This window comes from Haliotis asinina, chromosome 3 (genome assembly GCF_037392515.1).
Source record: "Haliotis asinina isolate JCU_RB_2024 chromosome 3, JCU_Hal_asi_v2, whole genome shotgun sequence".
Classification (NCBI taxonomy): Eukaryota; Metazoa; Mollusca; class Gastropoda; order Lepetellida; family Haliotidae; genus Haliotis; species Haliotis asinina.
The window spans coordinates 12602920-12625608 of NC_090282.1; the positions used below are offsets into that span (position 1 = coordinate 12602920).

Genomic DNA, 22689 nt, shown 5'->3' on the forward strand with positions numbered 1-22689 from the left:
TTCATGGAATTAGTATCTATATTGCTTAACTCCTTCGTGAACTCTTTGTGGGAGCTCGTGTTTTACATCTTCCTGAAGACCCTGACACATTGAGGACATAGATCATCACATATGGAGAGACACATCACTGATTAACTGGTAAGATGCATGCAGACAGGCAATGATTTGCTGACAGTAGAAGGGTGGTGGTGTAGGTAAGTGGTTAAAGCGTTTGGTCGTAACACCGAAGACTCGCGTTCGATTCCCCACATGGTTACAATGAGTGAAGCTCATGTCTGCTGTCTCTCGATCTTGATAGTGTTCAGTATTGCTGAGAGCGACGACTCACTCACGTATTTACATTAATTGTCTCAGAAACTTTAGTTTGTTCTGATAAACAAAGTATAGTTTCGAGAAAGCGGTTTCCCTCTGACGTCAAGCAAAAGGATTTGTGGAACCAGGTTATAATGGAACCAGCACGTAACGAAATCCCGTGCCACATGCTTTTGATATTCTCACAATAACAAGCTAAGTTGTCGATACCTTAAACATATTTGTTTCACGAAGCACCAAAATAACATGAAACGAAAATAACACAGCCATACTTATAAACAGTTCAAGCCTTTCATAGCGGCAGGGTACAGAACCATACTGTAATTTCATTGACGTTATTGCGATTGCTACATGTTCACGGGGCATGCTATGAATATTTGCGTTTCGTTTGATCACTTTCATATAATGCGCTCAGGAATAGACACGGGATTTAATAAGCGTTATACTAGATTAGTCAACCATGTCATTGTCCGTGGCATTTAGCATTCGCTTCATAAGAAACAGGTTCTTTTATTACATGAATGGTTCATAATGGCCGTAAAAGCTATTTTGAATGGGTTTATCTTTACGATAAAAGTTAGTTTGAGGGATTTTCCTTTTGTAACTCTGTCACAACAGCAGCTGATATTGGTGATGTAATTATGTGCGTGTATGGAGATTTGATGTCATTGATAGAGACATGTAGTAACAATGTCCAGGTCGACATGTGTTGCGCTCTAGGCATTTAATGGCATATTCCTCCTCTTATTATACTGATCCATGGTCTCGAGAGATTAGATTGTTTGGTCTACTGAAGAGGCTCTTTGACATTTTTCAGATATTGTTTTGAAATGACTCAGTATTTTGGTAAGATCATTTTGGTCATCAATGAAAGGTTTTTGAGCAAAACGGTATAGTTAAACTACCTTTCATAACCATGGAAAGATTTGGATAGTAATTGAGCTGTACCCTTGGAGTTTTCTTATCTCGTAAACCACGTTATGTGTTGTATAGGCATCGCTTACAAGCTCCGTCAATGCAATATGCTATGTCCTAATGACGAGTGTCATTATATAAACTAGAATTCTTACTTGCGATGTTCACAATACTGTCAGGCTATGCTTTAAAACGCGCCGCGTTTGACATAGAATGACCGCTAAAATGTCCCCTTCATGTGACCTTTTCAACTGCCCAGATGTTCGTATCGATAGATGACGGACTGCTTGTGACCTTATAGCACGACTTTACACCTGTTAGTGGTGAAACGTCCTGATACACACACTATACAGCGTTAAGAAGTAGTGACAATTGTCTTTTGGAACTACTGTACTTTGCGAAGAGAACAAGACTATCTCTCCTATCAAGATCCATCTTTCTGTTCAAACAACGCTGAAGAAAGCTTCGCCCGTTCGATCATTCAAATAATTGCCGTGATGAAGGACCAAGCGTTTACCCATGAGAAAGATGAAAACTATGTAAAACTCACTGCGAAACGTGCGACGACACTGAAAGTGTTTCGAATTGCGATGCCCGTTGTCTTACCCCGTAGTGCCGCTGCTTGCGGACAAGTCGATGTCACTGAAAACGTTAACTGTGAGTTGAGGAGTGTAAAAAAGGGGTCTGATGTTTCAAAAAAGCTTCCAGACTTTCAGTCAAAAGTTTGGATGTCTTTTGAGAGTGAGGGTACAACTCCTGATGTATGTGACCAAATCAGGGAACTCGAAGAAGTTGAAATTGGTAATGCTTGTACAACGTTGGAGGACATCAACCTTGAGGTGACCTCGACGACTTCCTTGTCAAGTAAAGGTGAGAGTGACGTAGAACCGACAAAGAGAACCGAACATCCAAGTAACACCGACGAAGGTTACACCTTCCTCAATATAACAGGTACAATATCAACATAACCCTGCTAAAATCTCTAAGAAACCTCAATTACTGTTTTGAAAGAATTATCTAAATATGCTATCGTTGCCATTAACTACGGGATATCAACAGAAGGTGAAGGGATTCATATAAGACTACTGGTTTTCTTCAAACATTTCTTTAAAATATGATGTGACTGAGATCGACAAATGATTATTGAAGTTGGCATTGTTTCTGTAACTGCACATGTTAGTTGCCGGGAAAATTGCGACTGTAATGTCCATGATTGATGATATTTCAGAATGAAGCAAACAGGAATCGCTAATTCACTTGTGACAAATTGTATTTCATACTCTAATCATTACCGTTTTTGTACTGATATCGTTAGCAATTTCTCCAAAGTCATTTGCGCACTTTTCTTTGCTTAGGGAACTCATTACATATGTGTTTTGGTTTACAAGTAAATTAGTATATTTATAGTATGGATGCATGGAGTATAGCCTGGCTGTAATTCGAAAAAATATGTACCTGCCTACAACATTCTTAAAAAATGTAAAATGTTATTTGTAGAGGTTACATCTTTTTAAGGAACGTAGAGACAGTTATGCAGAATATTCTTTGTTTATTTACATCACTTTACCATATGTCTTATAATGATACCTAACCGTGAAGGTCCCAGAGTAGAATAGGTCTTCCGCCATCCATGCCTGCCATATAAAGCGAGTGCGCTTGTCGTAAGAGGTACCTAAAGGGGATGGGGTGGTCAGGCTCGCTGACTTGCTTGACACATGTCATCGATTTCCCATTGCGCAGATGCTCATATAGTTGATCACTGGATTGTCTGGTCCAGACTAGATTCTTTACAGACCGCCGCGATATGGCTGGAATATTACTGTGGCGTAAAACTGAACACAATCACTATAATATACCTGATAATCAGTTACTAGCAAGTAAAATTCCTGTAGATGTTGATGACATTATGGAAGGCACCTGATACAGGAACTCATCTTCTTTGTCCGCATTAAAATTTAAACACGGGACGAGAGATGGAACTTGATTATTATCTTAGATAACTTGAAGTACACGATAATCTCTATTTCTTTGTCTGCAGGTAACACTGTCAATAAGGGTGTGTCACCAGAACTCAGGTATGTAAGTATGTATGTATGTGCGTGTGTGCGTGGATTGAACATATATTGCATACATCCGCAGTAACGTGCTCTCCATGTTCCTGTTTCTGCGAACAGGAACAATGTTTTCAGATTACTGAGTGGACTATATGGCATCTTGCTGGTCCTGCTTGGTGCAGTGTTACCCATAGCAGAAACATTCGTAGATTACCGGCGGCCTTATTTCTTTGAGGTAAGTTATCTGGGCATAAGCTAGTTCATTACTCACACTTTATTTGAAATCCGTGTTACAGGGTAGTAGGATTGCAACAGAATAACGATGTTCCAGAATGCAAAATCATACCATCGGAGCAATGTCAGTAGGACTGCTAGAATAAATTGGTACGGGGGTTCCTGTTCGTCTTTTTCTCGGATCGTACAGGAATTCGATAATGATATATGCATTAGTTTGAAACAGAAATGTAATGTAATGTTAGAAGGCAATGTACATCAAAGTCATGCTACAGATACGTGTAATTACGTTGAAAGAGACAAAGCAATATCTGGGGAAATTACTTGACTGACTTGCGTCAGTAGATCCTGAAACTGACACATGAACACCAGTGTAATTATCGATTACCCTGATCATGTCACGGTATTCTTTGTGACCTGTAAGATTTGTAATGGGCTACAGTCGTTACGAAACGGGCTTTTGACTCGTGCGCTGTTTCCACGCTGTCTCCTTGGTGGGATAAAGTGAAAAGCCTTGCGTTATAATTCTAGCAGAGGGAAGGCGAACAGCACGTCCGGCGGAAAATTAACACATGGGCCAATGGACCGTTCATAATTTATGGCTAGGGGCTTGATGACGATGGGTTGAGAAGCATGCACAATGAACATGAAATAGATTTATATACACGACATTTACTTCATAAAGTCCACACAACCTTGTTCTTCCAACAGTTACATTAATGACTGTCGTTTGGTTCAATTTCCAGGCGTTCTATGTATACCTGTACTGCACCAGCATGGGATTCCTCCTGTATGTCCATCTTTACCTTCTGCGCAGGCGCAGACGTGGTTTTCGAAATTTGCTGCAGAACTTCTCTCGCAACTTCCGCTTCAATGTAGATGACCATTCCTGGTCGTCCAGCTCTGTATCATTTTCTTCAGACAGACAAAGACGTAGGAAAGTAGCTTTTGACGACAGCACAACTAGTCGTCAGACTGGTAGCTTTTACCTGAGACTTGGCGCAGTGGGTGAGAGTGAAATTAAGAAATATATACAAATATGTCGTTTGTATAAAATACAAATCTAATTCTACACGGAAGCCCCTGTCATGGGAGTTTCGAATTTCACTGTGCACAAAATTCCGATTTTCACTGTAATGGTTATAAACCGTGGACTGTTTGAACCATATCCATTCTATGTTCTAGCTAGCATGTGAAACATTAACTTAAATGTGTAAAATGTGTAGCTTTGTGTGTAAAACATTTATTTACATCTTGTTGAAAACAGGCACCGGGGGATCGCGCATATCACTATAAAGATTCTTTGTACAACATGCCGCTTCAGCCTGTAAATCACATATACATATGGTAACTACTTCCTACAACAGGATGTCAGGAAAAGAGTAGGCGTAAGACACAGATCATGTGTTAGGTCAAACCTAGACGCATACAACACAATTCTAATGTGACAGGTCAATAAGGCTTGACAATGCTTGACATGTTTTTCTCCACTCCCTGATGATAGATATGATATCCATGTCCGGGGCATCTTGGGTTTAATCCTAACAGCAGTCTCAACAGTTTGTGTATTCTAATGGAACATTTCCTCAGTACCACCCGTACTTCAGAGAAGCCCATCCATTTCACGTTTATAAACTGTAGCATGATCAGATTATTTGAAATGTGTGGTAGAGTCACTTATGTCAAACGGTAACAACGAATCAAATTCATTGGTTAGAAACGTGTAAACTTACTGGAAGACAATCGATATGTACACGTGCCTCAAAACCATGACAGTGCCTCGATTACTTGGTCTTGCTTCATACAGTAAATGGCCAGTGTTTAACGCCTTCATTTCATCTTCGATACGGGTTTATATGATATAGGGTGAGAAAACCTACATGAATTAAATTAGGTAACACAGATCTATGAATATTCTCTGAGTCGATACCTTCAGTCCTAGTGACATGTTGTTTGACGCCGTACTCAGCAATATTCCAGCTACATGCGGCTGTCTGTAAATAATTGAGCATGGGCAAGACAATCCAGTGATCAACTCCATGAGCATCGACTCTCGCAACTGCAATACAATGACATGTGTCAAACAAGTCAGCGAGTCTGACCACCCGATCCCTCGCCTCTTACAACTAGTATGGATTACTGAAGAGCAATTCTAACCAGGATCTTCACGGGCAAGCACATCAGTGGATAAACCGAGTAATTCAAACTGGTAAAAATTAACCTGAGCTGTTAAAGCTTTGTGAAAAGAACAATCGTTAGTGAAAATATAAAAGACGGCACAGGGCCAGTACCAGTTCACCTCGTGCTTCTTACTACATTCACTGCACTGCACTCTCACGAATCTGCGTCAGCGAACTTTTTACCTGCGAATCTCGGTAAATTACACTCACGAATCACCGTTAATGTCCGACCTTACATCCAAGAAACACCGTTTAATTTGTTCAGGACCTTAAACCCCAAATCACCGTTCATTTCCGACCCTACATTCTCAAAAACCGTTAGTGCCTGACCTTACGTACAAGGGAAAGCGTTAATTCCTGACATTATATCCCCGAAACAACATTAGTTCATGGCCCTGCCACACCATAGATCTATGTTTACGTCCAACACTCGTGAATCACAGTTTATTGGCAAAACTACACCCACAAAAAACCCATACTTCATACTGATAAAGACGGGTGCATAATAGAGGTGATATTTCCGCAAACGAAATACACACATTAACACTGACAATTAAAAATTGAGCAACCAAATGACCGTTTTGAAATCATTGACAATATTCAATTTTTATTGCACCTTTGTCTCCAGGCTTTGGCATCGGCAGCATGATACACAGCGGACTCACCATCGGTCACTATTTTGAGATAACGCATTACCACGACTCATGCAGTGACGTGATACAAGCCATCAAGCCTGTGGCTAAACTTGCTTTTACTTTCACACAGCTGTACTTCCTGTTCATTAACTCCAAGGTTAGTGGTCACAGATGTTGTCAAGTTTCGAAGCTCCATGTCCGGGAAACACGTAAATCTCATATACATATTGACAGAAAATGAAAAAGGTGAAGATAGTCTACTTTCAAATAAATCTATCAAGCTAATCCAAAGGTTGGGCTGACACCTGATTAAGAAACGTGTTGGAAAGGTGTGGTTAAGTTTTACACTTTCAAGTAAATTTTGCCATTTGATTTAGATGAGCATCTACCGCTATAAGGTTCTGGCAGAGTTTGGCCTTATGCACATGTGCGGCACCAACATATGTGTCTGGTTGAGGAGCATTGTCGTGGAAACGTTGCACGTGACCCAGAAGTGGGAAATGCGCCAGGCTCTTGAGCAGCTACAGGAACAGGCAAGTCCCACTGCTCGAAACGTCCATCAAACTGACAGGTCCACAATGGGTCCAGGTGGGTACAGGTGTTGACTGGAAACAATAAGCGATGTCAATAGTAGATATTAGGTGCGGGGATGTGCTGAGCGTGTTTTAGTATTTCGAAACACAATGCGAGATGAATAATATAATAAGTCTTAAGGACTTATGAGTGATGAACAGGATTGCCACGATGAGAAGCGCAGGAAGGGTATAAAAACCACAGTTCCATCGAGAATGGTTGCAGCAAAAAGCGGCGTGAGTTCTGATTCGTTTTAGTTCGAAATGGTATGGATGCGACTTCGTTAATTTTGCATGGACCATAGTCGTTTTTTTATTTTATATTATCTTCTTCGCCAAGCTCGTGGTTTTCCCCATACAATTGTATGTCTTTGGATTAGGCCCCTGTACAACTTCAGATATAGTCAGATGTCCTTTTTGATAAATCACATAATATAATTTTTATTATTGAATTCTCCATCCTTACTGACAAGACAGAGGAGAAACATATGAGAAACATGTGGACCTTGTGTAGGAAGTGACTTGCCTCTGAAGAATCAAATTGTCCAATTTCGCATTCTTCTTGGTACTTTGCAACTCCCAATGTGTTGACCGCCAAAAACACATTCCTTCCGGCACTCCAGGTAATGAGACATTGTCGAAAAGGACAAGGTAAGGTTTGTTGGCACAACCTTGTTGGCATGTTCATAAGTTTCCATGAGACGCTGTGCATGTATGGAGACAGCACCAAAGCGACAGGTATGGCAATAAAACCATTCCAACATTTCGTTTAAGATATGGTGTGGAAGGTGTGCCAAGGAAGGACATCCACTAACAAGGTGTGGAACAATCTCAGCAAATTCAAGTTTCGAAGCTCCATGTCCGCATGCTAGCATTATATCACTGTTCTCCCCAGAACCACATGGGAAGTGACTGGTCCAAGACTGCAAACGGAAAGCCGTCTGTGTCGCTTTTAAGACCAGGCGACTTCACCCACGCGAAGGTGTTGCTTTGGTTTCTGTTGTGCCCGACACACTGCATAAATACAAGGTGCAGAGGTTTCCAGAAAGCGTCTCTTTAAATGACTGAATTTGGACAGATTTTGTGAATTGCTTAACCTAGGCTAATCACAATGGTCTACCGTGTAGCAGTACATCGCCATCAACAAAATCAACTTCATCTTTGGGATTCTGCCCAACAACGTATAGGTTAAATCCCATGCTTTCATCATGAAGTAGACCATAACATTCAATAGGGAAGAATCTCTATATTTATTAACCCACGACCTTCTAAATTGAAATAGAACTGGGCACTAAGAGTGGTGACCACTACGGTGAGACATCCTCCTCCTAATCAAACGGTAAAGATACGAAAGGCAGGTTTAGAATTAGGACCTTATATGAACATAACTGTTCCATGATATACTCAAGGTTTGTGCGTTTTGTTTCAGCTGGAGGGTCGGGGTCCTTCTTGCCAGAACTGAGCTGTCACTGGGATGCTATGATGGGGAGGGTCGTGGAGCAAGCCGCCTATTACCTGTACCCTTGTACCATTGAATACAGTCTCATCTCCGCAGGTAGACAGCCTACGCTATTTGAGTGATAATGCATTAATTTGCCTTATATAAGCAGAAAACCTTACGGCTTTGTCATTGATTTTGATAACGGTCCGTATGTTGGGATGAGAGTCAGGTTCACGATAACGATTTGGAGAAACGAGAAATGTTCACAAGGGGATTGTTCGAACTCAATCATTAATACTAAACTGAATAAGATAATTAATAGCATATTTTATTATCGGACCTACAAAACATGATTACTGTAGACGTTCTGGGAACTCACACAGACACACACACAGACACACACACACACACTCACACACTTAAAATGGGTCTACACAGAAGAAACACTCGATTATCGATTTTTCAGCGCATAGAGGAAAGCGAAATTACTATATTAGAAGGAGGTACCACTGATTCCGATTCTGTTGTTGTTATAGCTGCCAGATGACAGTGCATACTTAAGAGCAAACACATTACGAAAAACGTAATCGAAACGTTAATCATCATAGATGGATGCTCATGTATAAGCTGATAAGACCGACTTCAATTTTATTGAAACTAATATAGGGTCTAATATCCGAGTCCAAGATGAACTTGTCTTTCTTCAGGTATATTGTATCTGATGTGGAAGAATGTTGGCAGTGACACAGCACAAAGACCACACGAAGCTGAGGAGAAACACAAGACCTACCGCATGAGCGTCGACTGCGCAAGGTCCAGCAAGGGGCTCTTTTGTGGGCTATTGGTCTTTGTGTTCGCTGTCATCTGTCTCGTCGCCTTCTACGTGCTCCTGGAGGAGGAACATCTCGGTTCTGTCGCTTCCTTGGTCGGGCACCTGTCAGAAACGTCGATATACGTCGCAGCCACTGCTGCTCTTGGTATCGGCAGTTACCGGATGAGAGGCATGCACTTCGACCGTCAAGAACAAAGTAATCTTGAACAAACGCTACTGTTGATAAGTTTAGGTGGATTAATGCTGTATTCAACGTTCAGCATTGTTTCCGCTACATTTTACTATGGTAATCTGGAGGGGTGTCTCACTATTGTTACAAATTCAGTCATGGTGCTCCAAGCATCGACACAGGCATTGTTTATAATTGTCGGACTGCGTCTGACCGTTGCCAATGGACACCAGGTTCGGACCAAACCAGGAAGAGAATGTGTCACCTTTTTGTTGATAAGTAATTTTGTCATGTTTGGGATGAATGTCTTTGAGACTCAGAAGATGGAACACAACCCACTCCAGGTAGCGCTCTACGGAGCCCAGGCGTGGTCAATCTTCACACACGTGACTCTACCACTAGGGATATTCTATAGGTTTCATTCAACTGTTTGTCTGTCTAACATCTGGAAGCAGGCGTGGAAGAGGAAGCTGTTGAACTGACAAATAATCGTCACACTGGTTAATCAATTGGAGATCAGTTGGAGTACCCAGTCTCCTTCTGGTATTATTATGTTTCGCTAGCAGGCATCAAACAAGACTAGTCTGCTATTATTTTGGTAGTTACTGATAATTTTTTGTGCGTTGTGCTTACTGAAGTGTCATGAACACAAAACTGAAAACATATTCCTTTCGTCAGAATTTACTTCTGAAAGGCATAGAATTTACTTCTGAAAGGCAGTGATATTTCTGTATTATACATTTACTTTAGAGTTGTATTCAATTCTTCGTCATGTGTGTAGCTGTCCTTCTGGGCCATAACATCCCTCCGTGAGGTGTCTAGCGTATGTTGACTTTTGTACGTGGTGTTATAATCTAGATTTGACTGTTCTTCTTGATGCTAAGATATACTTTATGTCTGTAGGAGGTGTTGAAGGTTGCACTTGGTGTTAAGATATAGTGTATATGCTTAAGCTGTGTTATCTGTTCTACTTGATGTTAAGATCTAGTTTATATGTGTAGGTTGTGATGACTGTTGTACTTGGTGTTGAGTTTTCCATGATGTGTTTACTGTTGTACGTGTTGTTATAATCTAGTTTTGACCGGTTCTTGGTATCAAGATTTAGGGTATATGTGTAGGTTGTGATGACTGATGTACTTGGTGTTGAGTTTTCCGTGATGTGTTTACTGTTGTACGTGTTGTTATAATCTAGTTTTGACCGGTTCTTGGTATCAAGATTCAGTGTATATGTGTAGGCTGTGATGTTGTTGTACTTGGTCTTAAGGTCTAGATTACCTGTGTAGGCCGTGTTGCTATTGTACTTGGTATTAATATCTAGTTCATGTGTGTATGCTGTGTTGCTGTTGCACTTGGTATTAATATCCAGGTTATATATGTAGGTTGTGTCCTGTTGTACTTGGCGTTAAAGTCTAGTTTATAAGTGTATGTTGTACTGAATTTAGGGCAAAGGTTATACTTGAGCCCAGTCGTTATATGTGAATAATGGTGTCATCTATATGCGATAATAACGCTTTTGGGCACAGTAATCTTTACATATGTGTGCAAAAGCAAACATGGAAAAAACAATATTTGATGAAGTAAAGGAACTATAATACATACAGTTATCCTGCGACTTTCGGTGTTGTGTGTTCAACGTATCTTTCTACAAGCCTGAATGTAACAACAAGGTCAGCCTCGAATATCAGCAAACCTCGCAATTTTCTGTAAACCGTGACTGATGAGTCGTTAACACGTGACGAACAATGAAGATGGTAGGTCCGTGTCAATGTAGGGTCACATCAGAAGGCCGGGTTCTGTGATCTAGACGTTGATAACTGCATTTCCTTTGTCATCTGGAGGTGGAAGAAAATACCAGCGTAGGTCATAGAGGTTACCTCTAAGACAAAACCAAGGAACATGTGACAGGTGTTGAACGACAGCATATCAAGAGTAGCGACACTAGGACATCCTTTCAACGGTTACAATCAAACTTTATAAAGTGGTGAAAAACTCACGTCACTCACCCAATTCATATGGAAGAGGTGGGGAGTGATTAACACACCTTCGTGGTACAAACATAGTCTCATCGAAGGCCTCTTCCATCCTCAACATAGGCAAGAGTATGGATCCCTTCGCTCGGTTTCCATTTCAGGATTCTGTTCGAACAGTTCCAAATGAAGCGTATGCCACTGCATGCATACTGAGATTGTATGAGAGCTTCTACACTTATCTCACCATTCAGTCTGAAACACAAAGTTGGAATCCATTTAGTGAGGAAGCATGGGTACATGTTAGAGTATGACGGGAATTGTTATAGATTCACACCCTCATACACAGAATATGTATAATGTCGTCAGGAGGGGATTATCAGATAGTTAAAACAAGCGATGTCATGATACTCACTATCTTCAACAGGGAAGAGTAGAAACGTTCATCAATCATTATTGGCTGAGGAAGGCTTGGTGTCTCTTTTAGTAGTAATCCAGCTATACAACGGAGGAGGCCACCAGACATTATACGTTGTAACTCTAACTATAACCCTGCTAACATAAACAAACATCGAGGGTACCTCAACCCATTCTCCCCTCGTGACCTAACGCATTCATATTCCCGAACACCTCAGTGTTATTTTTGAAATGTTTGCTGCTCGGGTATCGGACCGTACACTTCAGCCAATCTGTTTGAATCAAACGATTCGAATCTTGCATCTTGTTGTTTTTTTCCCGCAGGTAGTGTCTTAGTAAAGTCGTTGCAATGTACTCCCCCTCTCAATATTCACAGTGACTACATTTGAACGTTTTGTCAAAATGTATTTGTTGGAAACAAATGTTTTCGTAGCCATCGCTAGATTTTGCGGACGACACAAGAAAAACAGATTTAGAGTTATCTCCCGTCCATCGATTTCCATTCGCAAAACATCGATAATTTCCGTGCATCATGCGTTTTTAATGTTATTCGAGATAAATAGTAGCTACAACGAAGTACCGAATTAGTTGCTATTGGCAGCGGAATATATTGCAATGTACCTCGCGTGTAAGCGGGAAAATAACAGAAGAGCGCTCAGTCAATCTGAAAACGACATTCATGTGTGAGGCAAGGTAAATTAAATATTGTACCCATGTGTGGAATGGACCCCGGCGAAACTATAACCGCTTGATTACCCCACGACCCCCTCACAGGCAAACTGTTAAGCAGTAGTTTGTAAATTTCTGTCAACATTAACAAATCTCAGTTTTTCTCACTTCTATTATTTGTCTTGCAAAAACTTATACTCAGCTCAAAAGCACATGGGTTTAACACCTTATTCTCACTCGAAAGCATGAAATTGAGTTATCAAAACCATGTTTTGTAGTACCATCCATAAGTCTCATAACCCGTGAAGGTCCTGGGGTAGAATAGGCCTTCAGCAACCCATGCTTGCCCTAAAAGGCGACTCTGCTTGTCGTAAGAGGTCGCAGTGGCTCGGGGTCAGGCTGGCTGACTTGGCTGACACATATCAGATCTGATTGTGCAGATCGCTGCTCATGTTGTTGATCTCTGCATTGTCTGGTCCAGACTCGATTATTTACAGACCGCCGCCATATAGCTGGAATATTGCTGAGTGCGGCGTAAAACTAAACTCACTCACTCATAAGTCAAGACGACAGAAGATGACAATTTAAAAGCTCTATGTCGTAAAATAATTATATTCTTATACACTGTATGTCAAGACAAAAATTAGTTAGGAGTTAGTAGAAATATGTTATGCGTCAGAAGAAGTCGATTTCACCAGATGGACGTTCTACGTCGACGGACATAAAGAAGTCACGGTGACTAAGTGATTTTGAAAGCTGAATCTGTACATTGGTGATACAGTGCATGACACTGAGATTGTGGGTTCGAATCCCGGATAGTTCTCAGACTCCCAGAATATAACTTGCGTAGAACAAGAAGAGGTTAACACCCTAAGAAAGCTGACGTGAACTGTTTCATCGTAAACATGTATGTGTATGCTTTGTTTAACTGACACATGCTTATTTGATTGACTGGCCGCTGGATGACCACTACATGACCGCAGTAATGACCGCCAGAATAGTTTTTTTCCAGCGGGAAGTGAAGATACTCAAATGCCGCCTACCTTGAGCGACACATCGGACGAGAGTCGTAACACGTCTACAGCTGTGAAAATCATGGACGTCAAGTAAGACCGTTCTCTATTTTCCTTCGTGACGTCAGTAATCTACCCTTTGTATTGGTTTATATACTACTACTACTAATAGTAATGTAGTTTGTATAGTGCTAGATTCCTTAAATGGATATGCTCAAAGCGCAAAACGAAATAGAATAAATTACATTATAAAGGGCTGGATATTAGAGGGTAAACTAGCATGCACAGACTGGGCCGTCAGACACAGTAGATAATTATATCACCCAAAATATATATAGCGCTAAATCCATCCACTAAGAGTGTTCAAAGTGCTACAAATGATGGTGAAGGTGAGTGTTCATCTGTAACTTACAATTGTCATTGTTTTCGATCCTCTTATTTCTAAGGAAGGTCATTTCAGAGCATCATTACAGCAGTTCCGATTGTCTTAGTTCATATACTCATATCACAGTTCCACAATAATGAAAGAAACGATTTCCTATTTCGTCGCTTATAAGCCGACTACTTTAGGGCGGTCAGTAGGTATTCCTGTTTTGAACTGACAAGGAAAATTATCATGTCATGTCATCAACAGTAAATGAAAACAAATGAAATCAAAACACTATTTATTCAGACTAGCATGTATGGAAACATTATTGTCGTAGAGTAGAAAACATTATTGTCACGATGAATTCTGCACAAAATGTTAGCCCAAAACGCTGCCGTTCACATGCACGATATTCGCACATGCTTTTCGACAACTTGATCCTCGTGCACACACACACACACATTATGAGGGTTTTAAGTGAGTCTTAACTTTTGAAAGCAAGTATATATTAAAGATTATTATCAAATTGTAGCTGCCTGTTTTTGTGAAGTTATCGTACTGGTTATTACATAAAGAATACCCGACATTTACGATGTATATTGTTTCAAATACCTATTGACTAACGGGATCGGATGGTCAGGCTCGCTGGCTTGGTTGATACATCGGTTCATGGGTCATCGGTTCCCAATTCCGCTGATCGATGATCATGCTATTGATCACTGGATTGTCTGGTCCAGACTCAGTTATTTACAGAGCGCCGCCATATAGCTGGAATATTGCTGAGTGTGTAAATCTAAACTCACTCTCTCACTCAAATATCAACGGTACAAACTACGGTGTTGTTGTCAACAAATTGACAACTTCTGTCCTACCCGTGTTTGTGTGAATGCCAGGTGAAAAGAGCCCGTCTCCCTGAGGCATTTGACTTCCGTGTCAAAAGGCTAGGTCACAGCTGAAAGGATTTGCCCTCATAAGGCCCCGTCCACCAGATAGGGTGCGAACGTCCCGAAACGAACTAAATATTAAACTTACCAGGATTTTAAGCGTAGATTTTTTGTGATTTTAATTGTGACTAAATTTGACAACAATCGCTAGCGGCTGAATGGACAATGTAAATCCAGCTAGGGTCCATTTAGGTATCAACGGTACGGTAAGTCCCCGTGGACTCTGGCATGGTGATCAACCTTCAGTTGTTGGTGATCTATGGCTCGCTGTATATATTGTACAGTGATTTATTTTCATGAAAGCGTACAAATTTTAAATGAAGAGCTGTGATAATCTAGAATTTTTACTGTCCTTCGATGACAGGTTTTAACGGTCTAGATTTATTGATTTCAATATTGATAAAAATGAAATTGTTCTCGTTATATAGCTGCAATATTGCCGATCTGACGCTAAATATATAGTCACTCACTCACCCATCAGAGACTGCATTCGTGGTATGTAGGAACAAACCCATCCACCTGGTGATGACCGAGCAGTGAGATTTGTCCACCTCATAAGGAAGAGGGTCGGAGACTAAACAAAATCGATGCAGCAAATACCAGTATACAACTACAATCATTTTGCCGAATATAGGATACAACCTAGTAATCACATAGGCAACCATCCATAAGGAATTTGGTTATGGGTCTGTGTTTTGACAGTTCTCCGTTTCAGGTAAGATGCCGTCCAAGGTGTATCTCTAGTATACACTGACTCTAAAACAACCTCTTAAACTCTGTGTATATGTAGTGTAAGTATATAAAGACAAGACGTTTGAGTGCAACAGAAGCAAACCAAAGACAGCACATACGAAATCTGCAACATTATGTACACTAAAAGCCAAAAGAAACGTTACCCTACTCCCTTGATGAGGTACGTATTTTCAGCTGGCGTTGAGATGTGTGGCCATAAAGGGCGACTATGCTTGTCGTAAGAGGCGGCTAACGGGATCAGGTGGTCAGGCTTGCTGACTTGGTTGACACGTTATTGGTTCCCAATTGCGCAGATCGATGCTCATGTTGTTGATCACTGGATTGTCTGGTCCAGACTCGATTATTTACAGACCGCCTCCATATAGCTGGACTATTGCTCAATGCAGCGTAAAACTGAACTCACTCACTTACTGAAAAACCCTCACTGACTTTAACTTTTCTACTGGACTTCGCAGTCACCGTTATAGGTTTATTTCGGCGTGGTTGAAAATGGGACAATTTAAATTCTTCTGAAAAAAGATGCATTTCACCTAATTATGAAAAAATACATACATACATACATACATACATACATACATACATACATACATACATACATACATACATACATACATACATACATACATACATTTTTCCTTATCTAATTAACTACACATTCTAATTCCTAACAGTAAGTTACATGCAAAACATTCATCCGCATAAAGTATTAATGATATCTCTCCAAATTAAAGTTTATATATCTACCAACGATTTAGCATTGAATGTTTATTCTACAATGCCACTCCGGGAAACACTGACTCGGAAGGCTAAGTTTGATATATTTAAACTGCTGTGTACGGAATTGTCAAAGATTTGGCCCGAAGCAATATCTTAGAAAGCGACAACATAACGATTAGTCTACTAAACTAAATACATATACTATTATAAACTTTGTTATTGAACCCTTTTCTACATTACTAATCACCCATAGCCAGTGTCAACTGCAGTAGTAGATGGCCGAATAAAATGGAGTCTTCCCCGAGGCTGTTAATTTCATTTTGGCTTTGAAGTGTCTCTGCTCTGTGCTCTCAACGTTCATCATACATACGAGTTTTGCATATGGATATATGACAAGCAACCTGAATATTTGAACATGGGCATCACATTTGCTAATTCCACTGTAGAGTGGCGATAACGTAAAGGAGTAGAGGGAGAAGAATAGAATGGGTTTACTGACTGGACTTTAAAGTGAATAAAACCAGCGAAGTACTTGCTCCTTACAGGACACACATGCACATTTGCAAATAACCTGTGGACACGTATACACAAAATAATTTCTAATAAGATATTGATTATATGTAAAGTTAAAGTAATAAGAACAGAAAAATATAAAGTTTCAATGTCGGTCGGTTTTAGTGGTTCACAGATATGCTTAATATAAAATGTTCCTCAAATGTGACAGTTAATGTTTTTGTTGACTATAAATGTCAGTGTTATAAACGCCCCCTACTGATGGTGTCTTCCTTCAGAGGCAGCCTGTTCCCGATGCTAAGTGGAGTGTATGGTATAGTTCTAGTGGTACTGGGATCGGTCATACCAATCACTCAATCTTTTGTGAATACAAGACACGTGCTCGCATTTGAGGTTAGTACCAACCATGCTATATATTCTTCATTGAGGAGGCTGACTACGATCATGTCCCTGCCACAGTGACAAAAGCCACATCTTTGAGTGGTTGTTGGGCCCTCTACTAGGTAACAGGGACCCAAAGCGGCAGATGGAAAAGTTTATCCAGACCAGTTTCAACGTTTCCCGTGTATCTTAACGGAATGGAATCATCGATCCTTCCTTTCTGGTCAAACGCTCAATTTTGATTTTAACTACTTATTGTTACTTTTAATTACATTGAAAGAAGCGCAACGTTTTTTGTCATGATTTTAAATGGAAAAAAAGCCACCGCTTACTGTTAAGAGATTTCATTTTTTCGAAACTTGCGTTTCTTTTGCTGTTCAGTATAGTTGATGTATATCATTTGATGCTATTGATAATGTCAAACACGTGTATGGAATATTATTTGATTTATGTAATTTCATTATTAAAAGCACATTTCGTAAGTTTGCTGTAAAGTGAACATACTCTTCATCTCAGGGCTTCTATATCTACCTATACGTGGTCAGCATCATCTTCCTCGTCTACGTCTATGCCTACTTGCTCAGGAGGAAGAAACTCAAAACGGAAATGTTGACGAAAATGCCGACCAAATCAAATTCTTTCACAAGAGGATGGGCCAAGGCTCGTACCAAGACAGAGGTCTCCCCTTCAACGACAGGCAAACGTAGGAGGCACATCTCTGTAGATGTGTCCCCCCACACAGGAAGTTTCTACTTACGCCTTGGTGCTGTCGGTGTGTAGATAATATATATATATATATATATATATATATTCTTGATTTTATAAAATGTCAACGCAAGAGAATTCAAGTGTCTCGAATGCATTCTCTTAAGACTTGCTTAAAAGTAAAATGTAAACAGATGACTGAAGATGAGCGAGCCCATGAGTTGGCGAGAAAAGGTCGATATGCCCTGACCTACTGATGAACAGGTATTAGATGAGCCACACCTGACAAATGACCCCAGTTTGCATATATGGGAAGGCCCTCCAGAACATTCCACTTGAAAAATGAGTGAAACAGGTTGTTGCCTATAACTTAGCAAATTCAATTTCCTCGTGCAAATCGTGTCTGCTGAACACGTGTTAAATAGAAGCGACCCTGGGTCACGGTCAGCATGTATTACACGTGCCAATGTACCAGTAGCAACCAAGTGTATTCGTCCAAATTACTTGCCCCGCCTACTTGTCACAAACGCGGTAACTGCGAAATCATATATTTTCTTATACCAGTGAAGATCCGGTTTAACGCTTGCGTTTAGCGACTGATGATTGTCTTAGGAGATTAACGGGGCAGGTCATTGTATTCCAATTGCAGGCATATATGTTCAAGATGCCAGTCAATGCTCATCATGTCAGTCACTACATCGTGTGATGCTTTTTGTTTTTAAGTCAGACCCGTGAAGGTCCCGGGGTAGAATAGGCCTTCAGCAACCCATGCTTGTCGTAAGAGGCGACTAACGGGATCAGGTGGTCAGACGCGCTGACTTGGTTGACACATGTCATAGGTTCCCAGTTGCGCAGATCGATGCTCGTGTTTTTGATCACTAGACTGTCTGGTCCAGACTCGATTATTTACAGACCGCCGTCATATAGCTGGAATATTACTGAGTGCGGAGTAAAACTAAACTCACTCACTCATTGTTGTTAAGTCACACAAGTCGTTGCGGATAAAGCAAACAAACACAGGGGTCAAGACGACCCAGTGATCGTGAAAGAATCTTTGGCCTCAACTCACGATAAGGGAATCCTGGCAGGGTTTAAGTGCGTAACACATATACTAATCCATGCGTGGATACAGCAATATGGATAAGAAGGACGATATTGTGAGACAACTGTTAAGAATTCATACCTTAAAAAGCTCACATTTATTGGTTAGTGGACCCTCTCTGTATATGAAACGACACTGATCCTAGATACTGTACAATTCTTGTGTTTCTCGCTCCGTAGGTTTCGGTATTGGGAGTATGATCCATAGTGGCCTTCACTTCGGACAATTCCTGGTGTTTGAGCAAGACCTCTCCCACTGTTTCAGCATCCTGGAGTCAGCCGAACCCATTCTCCACCTTATTTTTACATTCACACAACTTTACTTCATATTTCTCAATTCGAAGGTAAATAATTGTTTGTCGTGCATGTAACTTGTAAGAGGGAGATGGCGGTATTTGTAGCATATTATAGTCATGTAAATACAGGATTCCATCGACCTTATGTATGAACATAACTACCCTTAATCCGAGTACAACTGTGATAAAGTGAATTAGATTTTTAGGTTGGAACACGTCAAATCCTCTCAGGGTAATCAACAAACGTGAACAATTTCCAAAATATTTTTCTCTCTCCTCTCACTTTTGAGGAATTTTGTATGTGCCCAAAGGGGAAAAATATTCAAACCTAGTATTAATCAAAAGGCAATTTGAACTACTATAATATTTAATTACGACAAGCAAAATTATAAGGACTACTACTTTATCTTTGTTTCGTATAATGATTTCTGTTTTCATCAATACGCATTTTTAATTTCTATAGATTTGTTTCTGAGCACGATTTGAACTTGATGACGCTCTCACAATAGCCTTCCCTTCAAAGTACACGTGTGCGAGGAAATTCTCTGTTGAGTTACATAGGAGTTAAAGAAGCTGGCTGGGATTAAACTACTTGGCAGCCGGTGATGCGATATAGGTGATTGTTTGTTGTTTTCAGATGTGCATCCATCGTTACAAAACCCTTGCTCGCTTTGGTCTGATGCACATGTGTACTGCGAATGTATGTGTCTGGTTCAGGAGTATCGTCGTGGAGACGCTACACACAATACACGCACACAATCATGGTCAGCAGAACGAGAGTCATCACCACGACTACTTCCCTCAGCACACAGTAAGCTATGACACAACCAATGATATCCATAGCAATGACTCTCAGTGGGATGATAACGGAACGCTTCAAGGTACACTTATTTGTTTTAACTGCCAGTGAAGTCGATTATGTTCTAATTCTCTTCGATCAAACGAACATAAAATATTTATTTATGTACAACAAAATACTTCGCATGGGTAATGCCTACCGCAGCTCACAGGCGAGCAGGTTTATTAACACAGAGTATACAAAGAGCCGGCAGAATATTAAAATACCATCTCGTCTGCACCTTCAACCTGTACCTGAAAAACAAGCAAATTCAAAACCAGAAAAAACTGCTTACACATATATGAAGTATACAACAGACGTTCCTGCAATACTAACTTCATTTTATTAATATTATTAATATATTATTATCATTACTGTTATTATTCATTTGTTTGTGTTTAAATGCAAGACAAAACTAAAATACATATCTCCAATTCCTTACATCCTCAATTTTGGGTCAGGTCCCATCTCCAGGCCGCTCCATGTCATATAAAATCACATCAGGTCAGCCCTCTCCTCCTTACATCCGAACCTCAGTACCTCACTGCTAATACAGATCGCAATACTGCGTAGATGAACCATCCGGCTTGTAATCCAGAATTATCCATACGGATTGAAGGTTCAATACTGAAACCTTCATAACTTCAACAAGTTCCAATACACTCGATTTAAGAAAGCTGCTCGCCGTGTTGTGCGAAGACCTCGAATGACTCAACTCATGCTCAATCTCACCACGTCACCTTCGTCACGTGGCTTCAGCACAAATCTCACGTGCAAAACACCTTCGCTGCAGTAGGCAAGCTCTACCGTATTTAACCCAAAATAAATTCATTTCTTTTTCAGCCGGAATATATCGTCTATATATAGCACTAAACGCACATCATGGACGATGGTATCTCGACAATGGCATAAAAGTGGCTGGATTGTGTTACAATGATACAACAGCGATTCTGAAGTTTTATGTGTGATATTACCGTGACTTTCATATGATGGTGGCCCATCTGATTGCCCGAAACAAGGCCTGGTCTATCGCTCCATTGTTCAGGATTTAAGCTCATAAAGATATGTGTATCCAAAGCCGTCTATAGAGAGGGCACTGGTTCAAAATATTTCCATTTAAATATTAGATGTGCAGTTAACAGTATTGATGATGGGGATGGTGATGTGGATGATGAAGAGGGAAGTAGAAGATGATGTTGTTGGTGATGATGATGATGATGATGATGATGATCTGTACGGTCGTGACATGACGGGTTTCGTTCAGCAGCATCAGCCTCGACGTCAGCTGGAGATATCTGTCCCCAGAAAACTACGATGACTGAGCTTGTCGAGTCTTCTGGTCCATACCTGTACCCATGCACTATTGAATACAGTCTGATGTGTGCGGGTAAGTCAGAGCTACGTAGCATAGCTGAACCTATAGTGGATAAAGAACTGAAATCCATTTATTTCACGGCCTGTCAGGTCTGTGTGCGAGAAACAACCCACACGAAGAGCCTTGTAGGAATATTTAGCCGATGGACGCTTTATATTATAATTAGTTACGTAACAGCGAGTTGAATTTGGTGCCGTGTTACTTTTAGATATACTGTTACTTATTTACAACCCCTTAAATATAAATTTGGAGCAACCGTAAACATCCTCGCCAATTGGTCAATATCTTAGCGTGCGTGAGTATGTGCGTCTCTCAGTACGTCTGTGCAGTGACGAGAGAACATGGTCACTTGCACGTCTTTTTGAACAGCATTGAAATGGGGTAATGTTGAAATTTAGTATTGTACGCATGTGAACAGTTGTTAGAAATGCAAATATTCATTGGCATTATAAATGTAGATACCATTTGTGATGAAAATATATGTTTTGTCGGTACAGGGATTTTATACGTAATGTGGAAGAATGTTGGACATCGACGGAGGAGAAGCCACCCCCTTTCTCATGACGAAGACGAAGAAGCTATGGGCCATCAGAGGATGAGTGTTGACTGTGCAGGGTCCAACCGAGGCTTATTTCTCGGCATCCTTCTCACGGTGGGGTCCATCATCTCCATCATAGCCTTCTATGTTCTCGCGGCTGAGGAGGTCATGTCCAGCACTGCCATCATCATGACACATCTTTCAAGCTCGTGCATGTACCTGGTCACCTCTGTAGCTCTTGTCATTGCTGCCCAGAAGATGAAACACCATCGCTTCCACTCAGAACACAAGGGTGACCTAGAGGACACACTGATCCTCATTTCCTACACTGGATTGTTGTGTTTCTCACTCTTTAGTCTAGTTGCTGCCATCTTACATCCGTATGACGGAAGGACTGCCTTGACGATTGTTTCCAATGTAATGATGATGGTACAGGCTACGATGCAGACAATATTTATTATGGCGGGAGATCGGATGACTGCTGCAACACCTTCACAAGTTAGCAAGAAACCAGGTCGGGAATTGGTAACCTTTCTGTTGCTGTGTAACTTCGCTATGTGGGCAATGAACACCTTTCAAACACAGAAGCCCAAACATAACCCAGTTCAGGTGGAGTTCTATGGATATGAAGCATGGGCCATATTTACTCATATTTCAGTACCCATGGGCATCTATTATCGATTCCATTCCTCGGTGTGCTTATCAAATATCTGGAAAAATGCATGGAAGACCAAGAGACACATTTAAACTA

General features: G+C 40.6%; 1 protein-coding gene across 1 annotated transcript; it reads left to right on the plus strand.

The window, feature by feature from the left end:
- Positions 1 to 1955: 1955 nt before the first annotated feature.
- LOC137277437 (proton channel OtopLc-like) lies at positions 1956 to 22685 on the plus strand. Its single transcript, XM_067809165.1, has 15 exons — positions 1956 to 2178; positions 3266 to 3302; positions 3417 to 3516; positions 4262 to 4523; positions 6324 to 6487; positions 6708 to 6918; positions 8332 to 8457; positions 9051 to 9371; positions 13410 to 13503; positions 16983 to 17097; positions 17602 to 17857; positions 19072 to 19235; positions 19825 to 20068; positions 21293 to 21412; positions 21898 to 22685. Exons 1-15 carry the CDS (start codon positions 1956 to 1958, stop codon positions 22683 to 22685), a joined length of 3225 nt encoding a protein of 1074 aa, XP_067665266.1.
- Positions 22686 to 22689: the final 4 nt, after the last annotated feature.

Coding starts and splice junctions, on each gene's coding strand:
- LOC137277437 (XM_067809165.1), top strand. CDS start 1,956: ATGTCTTTTGAGAGTGAGGGTACAACTCCTGATGTATGTGACCAAATC. Junction 3,517..4,261: donor GGCGGCCTTATTTCTTTGAG/GTAAGTTATCTG, acceptor TTCAATTTCCAG/GCGTTCTATGTATACCTGTA. Junction 13,504..16,982: donor GTGAAAATCATGGACGTCAA/GTAAGACCGTTC, acceptor GTCTTCCTTCAG/AGGCAGCCTGTTCCCGATGC.